Source organism: Papilio xuthus, unplaced genomic scaffold (assembly GCF_000836235.2).
Source record: "Papilio xuthus unplaced genomic scaffold, Pxut_1.1 DF824992.1, whole genome shotgun sequence".
Classification (NCBI taxonomy): Eukaryota; Metazoa; Arthropoda; class Insecta; order Lepidoptera; family Papilionidae; genus Papilio; species Papilio xuthus.
This window is the reverse complement of record NW_013533657.1, coordinates 2781599-2801431: the sequence shown is the minus strand read 5'-3', so window position 1 is coordinate 2801431 and position 19833 is coordinate 2781599. Positions and strand designations below refer to the sequence as shown.

Here is a 19833-nt window from a genome sequence, read left to right as displayed (position 1 = left end):
GACTTTTTTCATATGTTTAATTTCATTTCATGGGCTTCTAATTAAAATTCGAAAGCAATTATAAAAAATTGTATTAAAAATTCAATACTTTAAAAATATTATATATAATATTACCATTAAAATAAAACAGTTTTAAATTGCTAAGTGAAGGCGTGACAATTTAATTTATTTCCAGTGATGTATATTTTCTGTCTTAAATCGGAAGTCCTAATATAACCTGTACTAGTTGTCTATTATACATACTCTTTGTTGCACAGATTTTATTAATGTGGTTGGTGGTCCTAAATTGTGAAGTTCCTCAAAAATGGATTTGTGTTGAGAATTTAGATACAAACTGAACATAGCACTTGGTAAAGATGCAATGAAATTGTTATGTTTACAAAATAACACATCGAGTCAAACAATCTGGAAATTGTAACCGCTGCTTAAATCAATGTTTGCTTGCTTCTGTTACTGAACTATTACAATGGGAGACCTAATAATACATTGTCCTTTATGTTGCAATCAAACCTTTAATTCAAAAAATGATTTAATTGAACATATAACAAACGTTTTATCAAATTTAACTTGTCCAATTTGCCAAGATAAATTGGAGACGTTAGACCACCTCAAAACACATTTGACTCATGACGAATGTCAAGAAGTAAACTTAGAAGGCAATACTTGTGAAAAAGATGTTATTTATTATAAGCATGAAGAAAATGTAGAAATAGATGGCCAAGGTAATCAAACATAGAAATATTATTTTACTCCATGTTTAACTTATAATAGCAATATGTACAACCCCTTATGTACAATATAGTCAAGGTTTATCTAGTCAAGCTAGTAAAAGTCAAGTAACTTTTGTTTTGAATTTGTCTTATATTGATGTTGCTAATAAAATATGTTGGTTTCTCTACCTCAATGTATGTAGTTTATTAGTAGTGAAGCATAAATAATTTGAATCAGTGTTATTTTATTATACTAAAGGATGTACACATCAATTTCGTTCTCAGACAATATAGAAGAGATAGATACAACAAATCCACTATCTCATAATGGAAAAGTTGACACAAATGAGAATTCAGTTTATGTGGAGTTGTTAGACGAAATAAAGCAAACGCCGCGGGGACAAGAACTAAGGCTCGTTAAAGACAGTAGTGATAGATACATGATTGTGACTGATGATGTGTCATTATTGAACAGTGGCAGTACTGTTGTTAAACAAAATAATGATGGAACAATATCTATGACTGTTGAAGGTAATTTTTTAAATATTTTTTAAAGCACAGTGGAGTATTTATGGAGTTTTTCCATTGTCAGAAGAGCACAGTTGCTGGATGCATATGCAAGAGAAATGGCCAATTATCTTTAGCCAATCAAATTGCTGAAGTCTAGTCATCCATCATATTCCTAGGCACAGATCTCATCTTTTTGAAATCTTGTCAAAATCATTCTTATTTGACTTGTCCTATTGGAGCTCTCTCTTATACTTGATTTCTATTTTTATATAATATACGATTCACAATCTATATTTGTTTTCCAATGTGTGTAGTAGTTAATAGTTAGGTATTAAATCACAACCTAAAGTTTGCAGTTTTGAATTTGATTTAATTCTTTTTTCCAGAACCAAAAGTTGAGGCGATAGTTGATAATCAAACAGAAGTAGTTGATGATGGGTCTGATCAAGTTAGTGAAGGATTATACTCATGTAACACATGTGGCGTTTCATTTTCTTCAGTTCTGGAACATATACAAACTTATCATAATGATCAGGAAGTAGTTGTAGAGGTAATTGTATGATAAGTAATATGTATGAGTATTTGTATAAAAAAGGTGCATTTATTTTAAGAAACTTTGTTGCTTAATTAAGGCGTCCTCCCGACATCTTTAGACTTCATTATACATTAAATTGTTTAAAATTTTGAGTGACATTGTTATAAACTGACATATATTGCCGTTCAAGAGACATACGAGGAGACTGTTGCATAAATATTCATATGTAAATCGAAAAAACATAGGTATATGCCAGGATTCATACCCATGACCTGCAGATTGCAACTCAAGTGGTTAACCCCTGAGCCACTGATGCTCTTGACATATGACATGTATTTATTACACAAATTTATATGACAAATTTATTTAAATAAGAGTAATAATGAAAATATACATGCATTGTTATTTAAAGGAGCAATTGGATAGCAATATGACACTAGAGTATGAGAATACAGATGAAAACACGGACGAGAACAATCTTAGACAGGTTGACAATGACAAGCAGGGATCAAGACGGATGATTACAGACACTGGTGTTATCGTTGAAACACCTTCAGAGCCTTCAGTGACTAATGAGGTTCGCAAGAAAAAGATTGGTAAGCAGTTAAAATACTAAATAATGGCTCATGCGACATTTTAATGATTTGATTAGTTTGAGCTAGCGGTTACCTGCAACTTTGTTACCAAGTGATTGCACTTTTGATCCAGCAATGCGTAATATGCGTATGTTAGTCCGGTATGCATTACTTATTTTCCATTAAAAGACCTGAAGCAAATGTGGACTTATGGATTAATAGCCAAAAATTAAAAAATTCGAACCTTATATCTTGATAGACATTGCAATTTTATTTATCTGTATAGATATGGGTAAATTAATTAGTGTAATTTATAGAATTTGCTATATTTTATATAAAATAACTATATAGTTTATAATATAATAATTAAATATAATAAACTATATAGTTTAATTATAGTACCATATATAGCGTTTTTTTTTTAATTTATAGATAAAAATGTGCCATACCATAGAGTTGTGATAAAAGAAATGGAAACAGCGATAGGCAACAAAATAAAATTTTACAAGTGTACATTGTGTAATGTACATGTTTCAGTGTTATCTGAGTTTAAAAATCGTCCATGTAAAGCTTGTAAGTATATATAATTTTTACTTAATATAGCAAAATCACCGCTATGTATGGAAATTTTATATACTATGTCTTCTCTAAAATCTTTAAAAAAAAATTAAATATTGGACAATTTTTGTTTTTACAATGCAGATCATTTAAATATGGCTGATAACCACAAAATTAATTATATATTTGTCAAATTCTCAGTATATTTCCTTTAAAGACTTTAAAATTATATTTACACTGTAATCCAGAGATTATTATAATAGGAACATGTAAATACATATTTTTTCTAAACAACTGTTTTTACCAGAGGGGAAACTCAGTTTAAGATGTTGCCTCCTTTAGTATCAAATAACACTATTTTTTATTTCAGTACGCTACCCTTGTCTACTCTGTCCAGTGGCTTACGATAACCAAAAATCACTTAGTGCACATATGAAAGTGCACAAAACAAAGCCAGGTATATTCTTTATTTTATTTTCTCTAATTTCATTAAAGTGTATGACCAATTTTCGCTTCAAAGATTATAGAGTTTGGAGGTCTTTTAATCGTCAGTTGACAGATAAGTTTATGCATTCAAAATATATATAGTGATTGTAGGGTTGTGTTATGTGCCTATAATCTTACAAATTTAACGGTTAAGAGAATACAAAATTAATTACAAAAACTATATGTGTCTACTCTGTTTACAAATAAATTAAAAAAATCTGCTCCTACACCTGTACTATTTATCTCTGTCGCTTGCTTGTTCGGTTACTGTGTCCTCACCCATCGTCAACGCGTGGTCGCCGCGACAAGATGTCGCATACGATAGAGTCGTAACTCTAATGAGTCACTTAACATGAAATAAACTGCTTGCTCGTTTGCTTCCTATTAATACATATTTTGGGAATACAATATTATTATTTTGTAATACGAAAGATGTGTCTTCATGGTAGTAATAAATATTTATAATCTTTTTGTTTAGTAAGGAATCTCTAGAGAGGTCATTCACGATAAATTGTTTTTTAGTTATCAATAAATGACGTTATTATGAGAATATTTAAAAAAAGTGTCTCTACTATCAATCCCTTATCCGATATGAAGTTAAAAGTATATTTTGTCTTTTATATTAAAAACTAAATTAAAAAAGTAAAACTAACATTACATAATATTTATTTTATTTCAGTGAAATACCCTTGTATGATCTGTCCAGTGGCTTACGATAATCTAAAGTCCCTCACTGCACATATGAAAGTGCACAAAGCAAGACTAGGTAGATAACTTTATTTTATTTTTTGCTAATATTTTTTTTTTATTTAATATTAAACAAAGATCTACATAGTTTGGAGGACTTATTATAGTTTTATTGATTGAAATTAACTTTTTAAAAGTGAACATTTCTCATAACTAGTTGCAAGTTGTAAAGTTTTTTATATCTCATTTTAAAGAGAGATTATTAGCAAAAATAATTAATTCTATAGTTAGTTTTTGTTAGCAACATTACCAACAATAAAGTGCACTCTGATTGTGCTATATTTTTCTGTTCCTCTTTAGGAAGTTCGACTGATTGGCACAGAGATGAAATGGTAGTCAGAAAGAAGAACAAAACCTCGTTCCCTTCGGATTCTCCAGTCCAATAAAATCTAAAATGGAGATGAATTCGTCAGCCGCTGTATTGACGTTTCACTGACACTTTTTAAAACCCGACAAGGCTAACTGAACCGGTGGACATAAGTCAAACTAAATTATGACAGCTCGTTAGCGCCCTCCTGTCAATGTCAAAAAATGTCAAGATTCTTTTTGCACTGTATCTTTCATGTCTTTTTCTTTTATGTCTAAGGAGATTTTATATCTATTCTGACAGAACCAAACGCGATAGTAACACCTCTCACCGGTTCAGATATCCTTGTTTGACCATACGTTTAAAAAATTGACGAGTGACACACTTTGATATCTCTAACAAACAAAGCACATTTGTTAATTAAAATTTTTATGAAAGCCGTGAGAGATTCCCTTTTTTATTGCTACCAGGAAGAATCATCTGAAATCACGAGGGATATTTAGTTTGTACAGATATTTAGAGTTAATTTTTAATTAGTTTTAATTGTAATGTATGGAAATAAATGAGCATAACAGTATTGTTTCATCTGTTTATCTACCCTCTTCTACCTATTGGATAATCCTCGTAACTCCCGGACAAGACCATTAAGGGGAGGTTTTCTGGTACTAGCCGATATTTGTGACTGCATTAATTCTGGGAAATACTGAGATACATGATGTCATATAAACTTTATGATCATTTACGGGTGAAATACAGTAAACTATTAATCTTATAAGTAACTGTTATTAACTGTTTATTGAGGAATTCTTTCCAAATTTCGGCAAAAATAGATTCCATTTATTGAACAATATATTCCGCACCTAAAATCTAAATTTCGTAGAACGTGACATAAAAGTCGTATGAAATAGTGAATTTTTGGATACCTAATTTTGATATTAAATGTAAAGTAAGTTACGTGGAAGTCAATTTTTTTCCGTTATTTAATTATATGATAAGATAATAAAAAAAGAATGTTTTTTTTTTCATTTTATTTCCAGATGAATTAAATATCGTAGATATACCAACCACTTTTGTATGCAACATTTGTTCTACAGTATTCCCAACAAGGAAATCGTTAAAGTTACACAAGCGAATGCACGATCCAGTTAAGTGAGTAATGAATATATTGTACCAGGAATATAAAAAAACGCTATATTTAAAAAAAATTGTTCGCGGATGTAAAAAAGCGATTGACACACCGCCCTACTCAGGTACTTAGGCCATAGAAGTACAGGAAAAAAACAATTATGTTTTACATATACTAGCTTTGGGCCGTAACTTTGTCCGAATTAAAAAATCTAGTCATAAATATCGTCTATGTTACTCAGTATCAAAGCAGCTTTCCAATGGCAAAAGATTTGTGAAATCGGTTCAGTATTTAAGATTATTTGTTACATACAAAAAACAAATCCAAATTAGATGTGGACATCGAAAGTGTTAAAGTACTTCTGTATTCATTAAACTTAATCTAACCGAGATATTCCACTGCACTCACTATTGTATTGATATATTGTTGTCACTGTATTTTCAATGAGAATAGAAGGGATAACAATATGCTTTTATACAAGTTTGTCGTAAACAAACCAAAAGTCAATGTTGTCGATAGGTCCCGTCCAATAGAACCTCCAGTACAGACGCTGGAAGGCAATACGGGCAGTGAACAGAAGTATGTTTGTTCAGTTTGCTTCAAACTGATACCTGAAGACTATCGCGAGATACACGAAAACTCGCACGTCAACCCCTCAAATAAAGTCAACTGCGACATTTGTAATAAAAAGTTCCAATCAATGCAGGATCTAAAGATGCATATGAATGTACATAATATAGATAAGGTTAGTACAAATGTATAATAATATTTACTAACTATTTGTGATAGTAATTATTAGTTATAGTACTGTTCATTTACCTTGGCTGCTCTAAAGTTCGCGCAGGTCGCTGCGCGGATCATAATTTATGGTGTAGCGGGATGCGGGGGGAGGGCACTTCGCATCGCGATGATCGAAGGCCGCAAAGATGGTCGCTCCTTCTTTTTTTTTCGTATAAAATGCGATGAAAAGACAGCGTTTAAATTCAATTTAAACGAACATTCGAACGATGCTTTTTTAGTCGTTAGTCGATCGCACAACAAAATATCTTTATAATTAATATAACAAAAGATTCTTGTATTTCATGTCGGTATAAGTTGTAAGTTTTTAAGTAAACCTTCTTTTTCTTTGTATATAAATAACTATTTTGTACTCAGGTTTTTTCTGGAAAAGAAGATACATCACTACCTTATAAATGTTTATATTGTAATAGAAAGTTTGCTAGACCACATGAGAAAGTCAAACACGAAAGGATTCATACAGGTATGTACTATTAGTAATAAAGCTGCAAAGTTTAAACACGCTTATCTCCAGAATTAGTATTCAGATTTGAATATATTCTGATATTGTTTACTGAATTATTAAGAAATGTTATAATTAACATCATATTAAGACATGGTTTTCCAACAGAAATTAAAAACAACACAACAAAAACAACTTTATGACGGCTCGCAATTTCGTTCGACTCGCTTGACTCAATTTTTTATTTCCGCGGGATTTAAAGAGATGCAGGAGCTTTCTGCTGCAGTGATCCCATTTGGCACTCACCCGCAAAAACTTGCGCCCCCACTTATCAACGAGCAGTAATAAACTTTGAACTTGACTATCCTGCACATTTTAGGTGAGAAGCCGCATACATGCGAGATCTGCGGCAAGTCGTTCCGCGTTTCGTACTGCCTCACTCTACATATGCGCACGCACACCGGCGCGCGGCCCTACACCTGCCCACAGTGCGGGAAGAGGTAACACTATCATCTTTTATAACTAATATTATAAAGAGTGACAGAGACAGAGAATCATAAATAAATGAAATTTTTATGTATGTAATGAAAATGGTTAAAAACTATAATATTCCTAACATAGGTTATGTTAAATATTGTTTTTAAATGTCTAAAACCGTATGTGCACCCGTTATTTATAATTTGTTTTTTTTTATAAGCTATCAGTCTCCAATCATTTAAATTCATCTTTAATGTTGCTATATAAAAAAATACCTTATTTTTAGAAGATGATTTCATATTTGACGTGATCTAAGCCATGTGTCGTTATGAAATCTTATGATAGCGTCATATTGCCTATATCTCTATAGGATGTCCCATTTCGGCACATTTCAATTTTACGATCGCATCTATCAACTCGTAATCGTATTTCATTTTATAAACGTTTCAATTTATTATTACAGAAATGTGCTATTTTAATGCAATATTCAATAACTCATCACTTTTATTTGATTCTTGATTTACGATATTTTAGTATACTGTATTCTAACTGGCAGTCGCCGGAGACTCCGTCGGCTTGATTAAAAAAAAACTGAATATGTAATATATGCGTTCTTCCAGACTGTGTTCTACATCTTTGCCAAATTTTATCAATATCTAGAGATACCTTCTAACAAACATCCATCCATACATCCAAACATTCGCATTTATAATATTAATAAGATTGTCCCTAGGTTCAAAGCACACAGCGTATACAATCATCATCTCCTCACACATTCAGAAGTGCGAGCGTACAAATGTCCGCTTTGCCCCAAGGCCTTCAAGACGTCCGTTCAACTCGCAGGTCACAAGAACTCACACACAAAACCCTTTTCCTGTACTCAATGTAATCGGTAAGTACTTATAAAACTACATATAGTATATTGGCACATCGGGTATAAGAATACTCTTTTGTTATACGTGCCAACTCAAACGCCGGGTACTAATATTTAAACTAAATGATTCACGATATTAAGTGGACGGACTCCAATTTAATCCATATCTGTAATTACTACTTTATTGACGTTTCTATATTTTTGAAATTTGAAAGGAACTCTTTGTTTCGTTATCAAAATGTACTAAATACAATTTAACCAAATCAATGCTCTTCTATCAGCAAATACTTAACGTAGATTATATATATTTTATAATATTATGCATACATGTATGCGGTCTGTAATAGAAAATTTCCGTCATAGACCATTCGCATCGCTGTATGCTGTGAGACTTCATACGGAGGTGCATTTAAGAGAGAACATCCTTAAGTTTTCATGTTCTCTTTGTGGTGCAAGCTACGCGAGAGCTTTCGCGCTAAAAGATCACATCAAACAAGCACATAAAGACGCAGTTGATAATAATCTGGTGAGTTGTTTTTATTTAAAGTTGTTGCTTATGGTATGTGAAAAAATGTTTATCTTTTACTAATATTTATCAAAACTGAAACTAGGATCATAGGCCACAGATTTAAATCTTCGTGAAGGTTCGTGAAGAAGAAATCTGCGAACCAAAATTATTTCAAATATCTTGAAAATGATTTTAACTGAACTATGTTGTTACAAAACATATGCGTGAACGAATACATCGTATTTTAATTACTTGCGGTATTCAACTGTTTTAAAATAGATTAGCAAAGATGTTTTTATGTAACTTTTGTTATGAAATGTTTTAATTATACTTTTAATATCGTTTAAAATGAAATCGTTAACACATGTCGTACCCCCCGCGTCGCCGACGTTATTTTAACATGTTTATAGAATATTTATTTATGGCTTCCATTATCGAGAAATAGATTTTGACGGACTACTGTTATGATGAGAAAATATTATTATCAAACTACGAGTATTTTCAAAGTAAAGATAAAATAGCATAAGTCAATGGTAAAATTATAAGGAACTAGAGGTTAGGATAAAAAATCCAATGAACAATTTTACTTTTGTACCTTTTTTTTTTGAAGTAGAGTAGCTAGAGTAGGTCGATATTCTTTTGTTATGGAGAGGAGCAAAAGGGCAATATGTTAAATACAATGAACTGTTTGATTACATAAAATATTATTATTTACATTGATCTTATAAAACTCTAGTATGTCGTTTTTTTTTTTTTCATTTTATAAATGATGGTTAATAATATGTTTTTTTCGTAGATCGATGTGAAAAACGATTGGTCAATGCGAGTACAGGACGGCGATGCAGACGACGACTTGGTTGTTATTGGCCTCGACAATCAATTGTCTCAAGAGGTTTGAAACTTCTTATCAAAAATATCATTTGCTGCCTCTGAGAGGCTAATAGGAAGTTTTTTGATCTTTGATCATTTCTTGTGCTATTGGAATTCGCATGTCCATATAACACTTTCTAGTGCTACAAGAAAAAAGATAATGAATAAGATAAATAATTCTAAAAGATACGCTACACGGGTGTTGCGTTTGCAGTGCGTTGAAGATGTGTCTGTTTTCCGACGGTGTTGCGTTCCAGGGAAGAGTGCTAAATCATGCGAAATTACGACAACATACCGTAGCCTATTTTGTTTTAACTTTAAATTTTATTTCTATTGATTTTATACATATTTATTGAATGATCGATGTGGAGTCTTGGCTTATTGAGTCTGACTCGGTTAGACTCAGGAAAATAAACAAGTAAAAATAAATTATGTATTGTTTTACAGATTGAAACGGAATCGAATGCGACCGAGATGATAATTCCTTAACCAATGGTGCTGAATTTGTAATAGATGGAATTTCTTTTATATAATATTTTTAGCTGTGGGCTTATCGATGTACTTGTTGCAATTCTTATTGCTATCTCTTTTATTCTATTTGAAATAACAGAGACAGCAATATATTAATACAAGTGAGACTGACGTAGAATTTCATGGTATACACCGACCAAGTTATCTGACCCGGTGGGAAATCAAACTAAATTATGACACCACACTGTCACTGAAAATTGTCACATCATCCTTGTCGTACTACAGCTGCCTTGTAATGGTTGTTATTTTTGTAATTATCTAGGCATTTGTAGGTTTTAACATATTTTCTGAAAGAACTGAACGCCATATCAGCGGCTCTCTCCGGCCCAGATTTGATTTATTTCTATAATTTTTTTTTCTATGTTATTGTTAATGAAATTCATTCGTTGATATATGAATTATAATAATGCCTAATGTGATTTATATATTAGATAAAATATATTTAAAAATGGTAAAATGCCTAATACGAATTTGTAATGTTTTTTTTTACAATAAATGTGAGTGGGCAGTATCGAAATTTAATTGGGACATATTTTTATCTCTATTATTTACTTTGAAAAAATAGAGACACGAATATTTTTCAATAATTTAATTTAGTTAGGATATAATATTGTATAATAGAATAAGATTAAATAATTGTATTAAAGGTGTCGGGTATGAAGGAAACCGATGTTAAGCTTTGTTTTGTTACATCGATGGAATTAAACAAATCATGTTTATAAATAGCTAGTAAACAAATTTTTAACTTATAACTCGCTTTTAATTCTATATTTTTTATTTATACTCCCGGGTCCCGCCCAACTAATACCTTTAAGTTTAGTTTTATGAATGCAAAAATACTTTTAAACCCTCTTTCCACTAGCACGACTATTCGCGTGATACACAGAGCTAATGCAAATATAAGTTAGGTATGGTCAAATTACAAATCACAAAGTTCCTAGAATTGATTATTTGACCAATTAATTTATTTCTACTAAGTTTATCATATATTTTGTATGATAATTAAAATAACAGACAATTTTAGCAATAAACAAATTTATTTAATATTTGGTCCATATGTTTTACATTACAAATAGATACAATCAATCATCTTTTTGGTATACAGCTGTATTTCTTTGTTATAATTTACAACTACTCACTACTGTAGGTCCTAACATTAATTGATCCATAATCACATTATTTTAGTTTTTGATATTTCTTATCCACTTACAAGAACTATCACAACTTGCAACTTACAACGCTAATTAAAACTAATAATTTAAACTTCACTTTCTTACAAAATAATCAATTAACAATCTTAATATGGAATATAATCAACGTCTTTAGAATATCTAGTATCACGTTTGTCCGTTTGTCCACTCGCCTTCCATGCGCCACACGGAGAAGGCGTAGCTAAGCTTGTCCTGAGCGAGGTATTTGCCGTGTTCACTGCCCGTCTCGCTCCCCTCGCTTGCCCCGCACTCGTTGCTAGATAGGATCTGGTACAGGAACTCGATGTACTGCGTCGCCAGCTGCAGCGTCTGGATCTTGGACAATTTATCGCTAGGCAGAGATGGAATGATTTGCCGTAAACTGGCAAACGCCTCGTTCAGACTCTGAGTCCTTTGCCGCTCTCTTACATTCGCCATTACCCGTTGTATTTGCATCTCCTCGAACGATTGCGTTTTCTTTCTAGACGCTTTCGAGGATCGCTTTCTCGATCTTCTCTGCTCGTCGTTGTCATCGCTCCGTTCCTCCGTCGACTCCCTGTACGATGTTTCCCCGATCTTCGCCGCTTCATTGTTTTCGTAGAATCCGTTCACTCTGTCCTGGGAATTGGAATCGTCAAAGTAGAACGTCCGAGGTAATTGTCTTTGTCTCTGATCGGTCATGTAGAGCTGGTCGTACGGCGGGTATTGCGGCTGCTGGTAGTCTCGGTCCTCGCTGTCGAATATGACATTGGTGGGCCAAGCCTGCTGCAGCACCGGTCTTTCAATTCCGTTGCTCAAATCCATTAGGTGTGTTGGTGAGGATGGCGCGAAAGCTTGTGGGTCGTGTCTTTTCACTTCGACGGGCACGTATCGATAATATTCGTCGTCATCCCGGCAGTCAGGATCCTCTTCGCGTTTGATGGGCACTATTCTATCACAGCCGTCGTAATTCATGTTTCGTGGTAGACTCGGCATGTGCGCGTGCGCGTGGCTGTCTCGGTCGCGTGTGGCTAAGGACTGAGCATGAGAGATCCTGGGCCGGCCCACCCCTACCCGTCCCTTCATTGACAACGCACAAAAAATAACCATCTCCACTGCGATGTGTACGTGCCTCCCGCCCAGCGCGCCGCCCCCCGCCCGCGCGTTTGCAATCCTTCGGGTGCGACAAGGACGGATGTAGTAAAGCCGCGTCGATCGTTGACCGGTTTGTGTTTATCTTGTCCATCATTTCCCATCCATATTTACTGCTTCTATATAGTATCGTAGGTATAATTATGTACGTTCGGACGCCATGGCCGATCGCATCGGTGAGCGCGCATCCTGCTCGCCAGACATCAATGTTATTGCACCGTAGCAAAAGTAATCGATCACTGTCGATCTACCATTAATATTTCATCTGTTTATATTTATTTTGGAACTATTCATTAGAGATGAACTTCACCTAAATACGAATATATATTTCGTATATTGTTAATTACAAATAGCGATATTAAATTATTGTATGATAAATTTTTATGACTTTCCAATACTGAAACTTGAGACACGTCGTGTAGGTAAGACATGAATCGGCGCCACCCTTGCTTGAAAATTTTTTGTACAGTCGCGTCGTCCTGTCGCCGCCATACTAAAAATATCTTTGACGCAATCGGACCACAAAGCTCGATCCCACGGCCGCACCGCGATGATGCCTTCACTTCTACTCATATTATAAATATTTTAATTATTTTATCTCTGCCGCTCACGGTTAGACACGGCCTGTACAATGTTACAGGATCTGACATTTTTACATCTCTGGTATTCGTCCTATAGGTTGGAATATAGTCATTTGTACAAATAGTGTAAGTAAACTAAATAGATATAATAAAGGTTTTTTTTACGAATCGCTTCCGGGGAGTGACCTTAAATTAAAAAATTAGGTACGTAAGGTTTCGCACTTCAAGCAAGAAGTTAAAGATTAAACGAAAATAAAACAATGCTCCGATTTCTTTCCTTAACCGACTAATAAAAGTTCTATCTAAAGCACATCAAGTTTTAAGAAAAGAAAAGTTTTGCAGAAAAGTTATTTCATAAAACCAACTTTCAATTTCAACGGCTGTCAATTTAAATCTATTTTTTAAAAATATTCCTAACGTTTAATGCTTCTTTTAAAAATACGTAACTGCCATATTAGATTTCTATGATCATTTAAAATTCAAAGTCGGGAATGAGCGCGTCAAGTTTGTTAATTAAAATTCGTGTATACGAACGCTATCTGCGTTGATTGCTCCTGTCACCTGTCAATACATACAAGATATCACTGTCTGTCTGTACGTAAAAGCTTCTGTCCAATGGCACCCGATACCGTCTGTATATTTCTAAAATACGATGTTATGATTTGAACGTAATTCAATCGTCGTAGCCGTTTTTATTTAGTTTTAAAGTTTTGTTTATTAGTATTGACCTCCACTAGCGATAGCTGAGTTAACGCATCAAAACTAGTGATCTACGCCGACTTCGCCCGTATAGCAATACATTTCTCTGTTGTATTGTAGCAGATTATTCGCGATTAGCAATTGCGCGCTACTTTATCCGCGTAAAATTTTAAAAAAAAACTAGTAATAAAAATATCCTCATTAATATGTCACCCAAGGATATAGTGAAAGGAGATGGTTCTGTAGTTTCGGAGCCTGTTCAATGGAAACAAACAAATAAACAATCAAATATTTCCTATATAATATTAGTGCAGACAGATAACCATCACGTCTTGAGCAATCATTCTCATATTTCACATTTTATCAAATCATTTTTACCTAATGTTTATCTATTTTGCGTATAATAAATTAAGTTTATGTAGACATATGTAGAGGTTATTAAGTTATATACTTGTTTGTTTGTTGCAATAATTCCGTAAAAGACCACCGTAATATAAGGATTTATTTGCAACAAAATACCATTGGTAATATAAGTTTACTGTAAAGGGGTGTGTTAAGTGTATTTTGGTTACATTCACCCACCGCGACATGAACGATGTTGCCGCGTTATTTATCGTTTCTCGTTCATTCCGAGCATATCCTTACGTCAGGTATCTTTAATATATTCCCTTGTTGTTTCACGCGGCTTTCTGATAGTTGTTTTAAAAATAAATTTTAGTGTGTAATGCATTTTGTTCTACGGTTTAAAGTATCCACAATTATTTAATTGCGTGTGTTTTACTGTCTAGGTTCGAAACAAGCGAGGATAATTCGTAATTTTTAGTCGCTATTATAAATTAAGTTTAGATCTTCTATAGTTCTAAAAAATTAATTGGCAGAACTTAAACATATAACTAGAATATTTAGTAAATTTTGTATAAAATCTGCGCACCTAAAATAACATTGGAAATTCTCGAAAATGGAACAGACGCGATAGATTTAAATGGCTTAAAGTACCCAGGGCCGGATCCGAAATGAGTCATGTCCCGACATCTGCGAAGCGATGCGATATTGGCGGTTTGAATTCATTCACAAACAAAATGTGCTCTTACCGTTATCTCTTCTTTCTCATCTCGTTAATGACGCCGATGCTGATAACACGAACACCCTGTCTACAAGTACCTTTATGAATGAACCACATACACAGTGCAATAAAAAAATGGTTACATCAAACGCACCGCCTTTGATTCGTTCGCAGTCATTTTCAGATTAAAACTAACATAGTAAGTAATACGTTTCCTGCGTCTTCATACAAATTGGCGTCATTGATCTTTTTCGCTCCTGATGATATAAGTTTCTAATTAAAAACGCAAAAAATATTGAAGCTAGAAATAAGCAAAAAGTACTTTTTAAAGCTTACGGATATAAGGGTATACAACCAACTCAAAGCCTAGGTTTTTATTCTTAATTTTATTAAGTTAAAGCGATTTTTTTATTAAAGCTTTTTGGAACTCTATTAATCTGTCATAAGCTTGTGCAACAAGGTCTTAATATAGGATTTATTAATTCACGGTACATGTATAATAATTCTATTGTTACATGGAATCATCAATGAGCAATAATCTCGACTAATGTGAGCTTAAAACAAAGTATTCATCCCCTTGTTGGTGGCGTGTACAGATGTTTTAGCCGTGAGAGATTAACGCCTCGCTAAGTTTATTTTGTTAAGAGTTTTACGACGCTGTGGTTTATTTTCAAACTTTCAGTGTTTGCGGTTGTAAGTGACACCTGCTTTAGATAACGCTCGTACTTGTTAGTGCATAAGTTTTATGTATAAACGATATTGTTGACATCCTTTTGCGGTTTGTAGGTTGTTTATTTATTTAAATTATTTGGTTTTCATGCTTCTCATTGTAAATATGATATACATTTAACTTAATCATGTTTATAATAAATGTATTTTTTGCAAATTTACAAACGAATTCACTAATTTCAATTCATTGAGACGTAAAACTCACTCCATTTGTGACGTTTCTACACAGCTTTTTTTTATATATATAACTTTATTGTGATCTGTTGTAACTAATGGGGGAACGAAATGTGTATTTTAATTTATTTTTAAAGGCTATGGTTCTAGAATAGTCTTTGGTCAAACCTTTCCTCAAACAATACTGAGGCACTTTCCCACGCCGACAGACGCCGCATCTGCGCGCAACATGCCAAAATTAGTTAGTGGACGCCGCCCGATGACCATTGTTTCTCCTGGATAATAAAAAGCAGGGATTAGGTTCTAAACGGCAATATCGTAATAAATAATAAAACGTCTTGGAAATGTTCAGTGCCATAAAACATCTGCGAGGTCTCCGCAGCTGCGCTCAGAGGAAAATACGTCACACTTGTGCCGCATCCATAGTCCAGTCTTCCTAAATACCTGTTTACTTGATAACGCCTATTGTTCTTTTAACGAGTAATTCGCTAATGCTATTATCGTTATGCCAAACACCTGTGGTGAACTGTAACAGATGGCCTTTCGAAGCTCGTTACAACTTGTTTTCTAATACGATTTCAACAGAAATATGCTTTTGTGTTATTTTTTTTAATACCTCTTGTTACTGCTAGTTAAAAAATATGGTGTATGTTGTGTTGTTTGGTTTTTTAAGTTTCTTTAACGAAATGATTTTAAATCTTATTAAAATAAATTCGTTGCATTATCTATTATTTTGAATTACTGTAAATATATTATATCTCTATAATATCTTATTTACAGAAAAAACTGTCTTTTTCAATAACAGCGTAATTTAATTTTTTTATACTTGAACAGCTACGTTGGTGTATGAATATTTTATAGGTTTTTTCAGAACTTTAAAGTTTCTCGATAAAATAGCTAACTTGAATGCAAAAAAATTATAAAGCATGTTAAAACTAAACTTAATTATGTTACCTTTAGACATTCGATTTTTACGTTAAGTACGATTTTTTTGAATTATCTCCATATAAAATAAAAGTAAACGTAATGATAGAAGGACTGGACTATAGATACTGTTTTCAGGGTACACCTCCGGCGAGGCGCGCACAGATGCGACGCATGTGTGGCGCTCAGCACGGTGATGCCGACGACAAACCGGCAACCATAGTTTATAGAGAAAAATGGATAATCGCGACAAACAGAATTAATTTATTTAATTTTTAAAATGAATGATCTTTATCCTACTAATAGACTACGGGCACTACTACTTGTTTTTGTTATACATTTTATAACAAAGCTCAACTTCTAGGCGATGATAGGCCACTTTCATTCTACTTATAAAAAAAACAGAATTTTGTCAATTTATTTTTCAATCAAAAACTTAGATAAAATATGTGTATTAGGCTTAAAAAATAGAGTAAGAAATGGTCTTCGTTAGGACTTGCCTAATTAGATATTTATAGTTTGTCACCGTAGCGTCACCCTGTATTGTCCGGCGTTCACACGAATTGTTTTGTTTCAGCAGATGCCCGATGCACTGCAAGACATTCCTGCCTACTAGGAACGATGCCAACTAATTACACTCTCTGAATTAACCTCACTAAATATATAGTATTCTTATTTAGTCACGCTAATAATTTTAATTGGAAACTAAATAAACCTGTATAAATATACCCAATGTCTATGTCAATACTACTTTACTTCAATGTTAAGATGACTATTAGATAACATTTTTTTTAAATCTACATCTGTGTTGTCGTTCAAACATTATCTAGATACAAAGGTACAAAAGTTACAATAGTATTGACGTTTTTGAGAGTGCGGGAGATACTTTTTAAATATGAACAAGAATTAACAACACACAAGAGCCAGTCAACGGAAAATTCGATGCACATTTAACAAAGCCGCGTAAAATTATATTCTAATGTAGCCTAACGATATACGGACTATGACAAAAGTGCAAAGGATACATGAAATCATGTACGAGTAATCGTATCCGTAGAACATACATGCGTATTACGTACAAAGATGAAAGCTCTGTAATATGTCGACGGAAATATCTATTTTCCATGGCTAAATACATCCGTGACCAAAATATCACTTAAATGTAGTTATATTATTACGTATTTTACTTCAATAAACGGCAAATTGCAATTTACTGCATACAATGAGAACATACTTATAAGATATTAGACAAGTAATCTGAAGTGTTTATCTGTTTGAAATTTGTTTTCCATTGCGCGTGTCCTACGCTACAGCTAACGTTGTTGGATTTTAATGAGGACAGTATTACATTTTTATTTAAGAAGTCTTTACAAATTATATTACAGTTTAATATAAAAAGAGCTTTTATTAAATACTAGCTCCGTCCGCGCGGTATTAAAAAAAAACTATTAGTAGTCCATGTGTTCTTCCTAGTCTAGTTCTACATGTTTGCCAAATTTCATCGAGACCCGTTCAGCCATTCTGGAGATACATTCAAAGAAACATCCATCCAACCAACCAAACATTCGCATTTATAATGTTAGTATGATACATGAAAAATTTATTCCACTATTACTGCTACTGTAAATACCGAGATTAGCACATTGCCAATAAAAATATCAGTCCCATCGCGAATTGTAATATGATCCCACAAAGGCAAGTGTTATATGCCAGTAAGCTTTGCATAAAACCTCTTTCCAAACAGACGCGTGACGTCACGAGGGACTACGGACCAGACGCAGTGCCGAGGATTTCATTATATCGCGCCATATTTCAAAGGCCAACCGTGACACTAACCAAACCCCGATGCCCAATGACACAATATGAGATCATCGTTCAATTTCTGTATATTTTAACTGATTCAACATAGCTTTAATGATACCGACAAACATATTATCTAGTGAGTAAATTATTGTTGCTATTTTTCAAATGTTTATACAGAACAAAATTATATAAACGGAGAAAGTTGTATAGGAATTATTGCTTAATTAATCGATAGTTAGATAGTAAAGTGAATTGGTTACAACCCTATATAGACATGCATAGGTGACCAGATAGACAAAGAATGGAATTATAACGTAGGTACTTGCACGCGACGGACACATTAGGACGGTTTTCGGTATAAATATGGTGGGATTATGTAAAAAATTTTCTTTTTCGTGTCTGATTAACATGATGATTAAGTAATATCTTTACTCTGTTACATTGTTTTGAAATAAAAGCTTCACAGAGTGTTCAAACTTGGAAATTGGAAAGAATGCCAACCCATTATGAGGGAGTCAATAAAATCGTGAAACACTGGAATATCTTCCATATAGTTATTCCAATGTTTCACTGTGCCATTTATACCTTAGTACAATAACATTTTATTAATTTCATGGATTATTTTAACGCGAAATTTGAACGGAAGCCGCCACTAAATATATCAACACCAAAGGCGCTCGCTTTCAAAGCAAATATACTTATATCGGCAATTATATGAAAATACAAATAAGCCGATGAAAGAATTAAAGTTAATAAGAAGTAAATTTCGCACCGAATTTAATAATGCATATTCAGAGAACGAGTTAATACGAAATATGTGACAATGTATAATGGGGCCATTAAACCAAAATATCCTTGTCTGTATAACTTCAAGAACATTTTATGTTATCATTGAAACTCGTAGTGTCATGAATGCTTATCATGGTCTGTTAGATCCTAGCATCATATAATTATTATAGACCTAACTGATGGAGCAAACAGTTAAATATTCCAAGGAAAACAGTATAGTACCTATTTACGTTTACTCGTGACAGACTGTTTATCTTTAGCCGCTTTTACGATCCAGCGATGAATTATTAACCGTCGCCGCAGTGACAGACTGTCTCCGGCACTGAAATATAATAAAGGAATATTCGGTTATGCTATTTGTTAACTTTAATTGCTTTAAAATGTATTGTTAATTAACAGTCGATTTCAAAAAGAAAGATTGGGCTTGCTGATGACGATAGTAATGATTGTGCGATTTTCGTATACCATATCTTTCTGGAGTAGATTTTTGGAAAAATAAAAAATAAATAATATTATAAATATTTTACATACTTATTTTATCAGTAAACTGGGCACAAATTTATTCTCTAGTACGTTATTCGCATTTTATTAAGGTATACTATTTTTTTAAACCTACGTACACGACAAAAGACAATTATGCCAAGCAAAGCGTGGTGTTTTTTAATACTGTAATTATTCATGTTTTTTGTCCTTCAA

General features: G+C 33.1%; 2 protein-coding genes and 1 long non-coding RNA gene across 5 annotated transcripts; 1 reads left to right on the top strand and 2 right to left on the bottom strand.

Annotated features, from left to right (window-relative positions):
• The first annotated feature begins 224 nt into the window (after positions 1-224).
• On the top strand, positions 225-10767 carry LOC106126760 (zinc finger protein 84). Of its 2 annotated transcripts, XM_013324599.1 has the most exons (15): positions 225-722; positions 996-1241; positions 1607-1770; positions 2168-2351; positions 2763-2903; positions 3259-3345; positions 5466-5577; positions 6074-6299; positions 6710-6815; positions 7174-7294; positions 8005-8163; positions 8509-8671; positions 9450-9545; positions 9971-10049; positions 10083-10749. In XM_013324599.1, exons 1-14 carry the CDS (start codon positions 467-469, stop codon positions 10010-10012), a joined length of 2103 nt encoding a protein of 700 aa, XP_013180053.1. In that variant the 5' UTR covers positions 225-466; the 3' UTR covers positions 10013-10049; positions 10083-10749. The 2 variants fall into 2 exon arrangements, with proteins under 2 accessions (XP_013180053.1, XP_013180051.1); XM_013324597.1 differs by having other exon boundaries at positions 9971-10767.
• Positions 2360-19747, bottom strand: LOC106126762 (uncharacterized). 2 transcript variants are annotated; one of them, XR_001228381.1, is made up of 4 exons: positions 19669-19747; positions 19360-19459; positions 15790-15896; positions 2360-2521 (listed from the first exon to the last, which is right to left on the bottom strand). It is a non-coding gene; the product is annotated as an uncharacterized LOC106126762 (long non-coding RNA). The 2 variants fall into 2 exon arrangements; XR_001228380.1 differs by lacking the exon at positions 2360-2521 and having other exon boundaries at positions 14095-15896.
• On the bottom strand, positions 11109-13957 carry twi (twist protein). Its single transcript, XM_013324600.1, has one exon. It carries the CDS (start codon positions 12331-12333, stop codon positions 11392-11394), a length of 942 nt encoding a protein of 313 aa, XP_013180054.1. The 5' UTR covers positions 12334-13957; the 3' UTR covers positions 11109-11391.
• Positions 19748-19833: the final 86 nt, after the last annotated feature.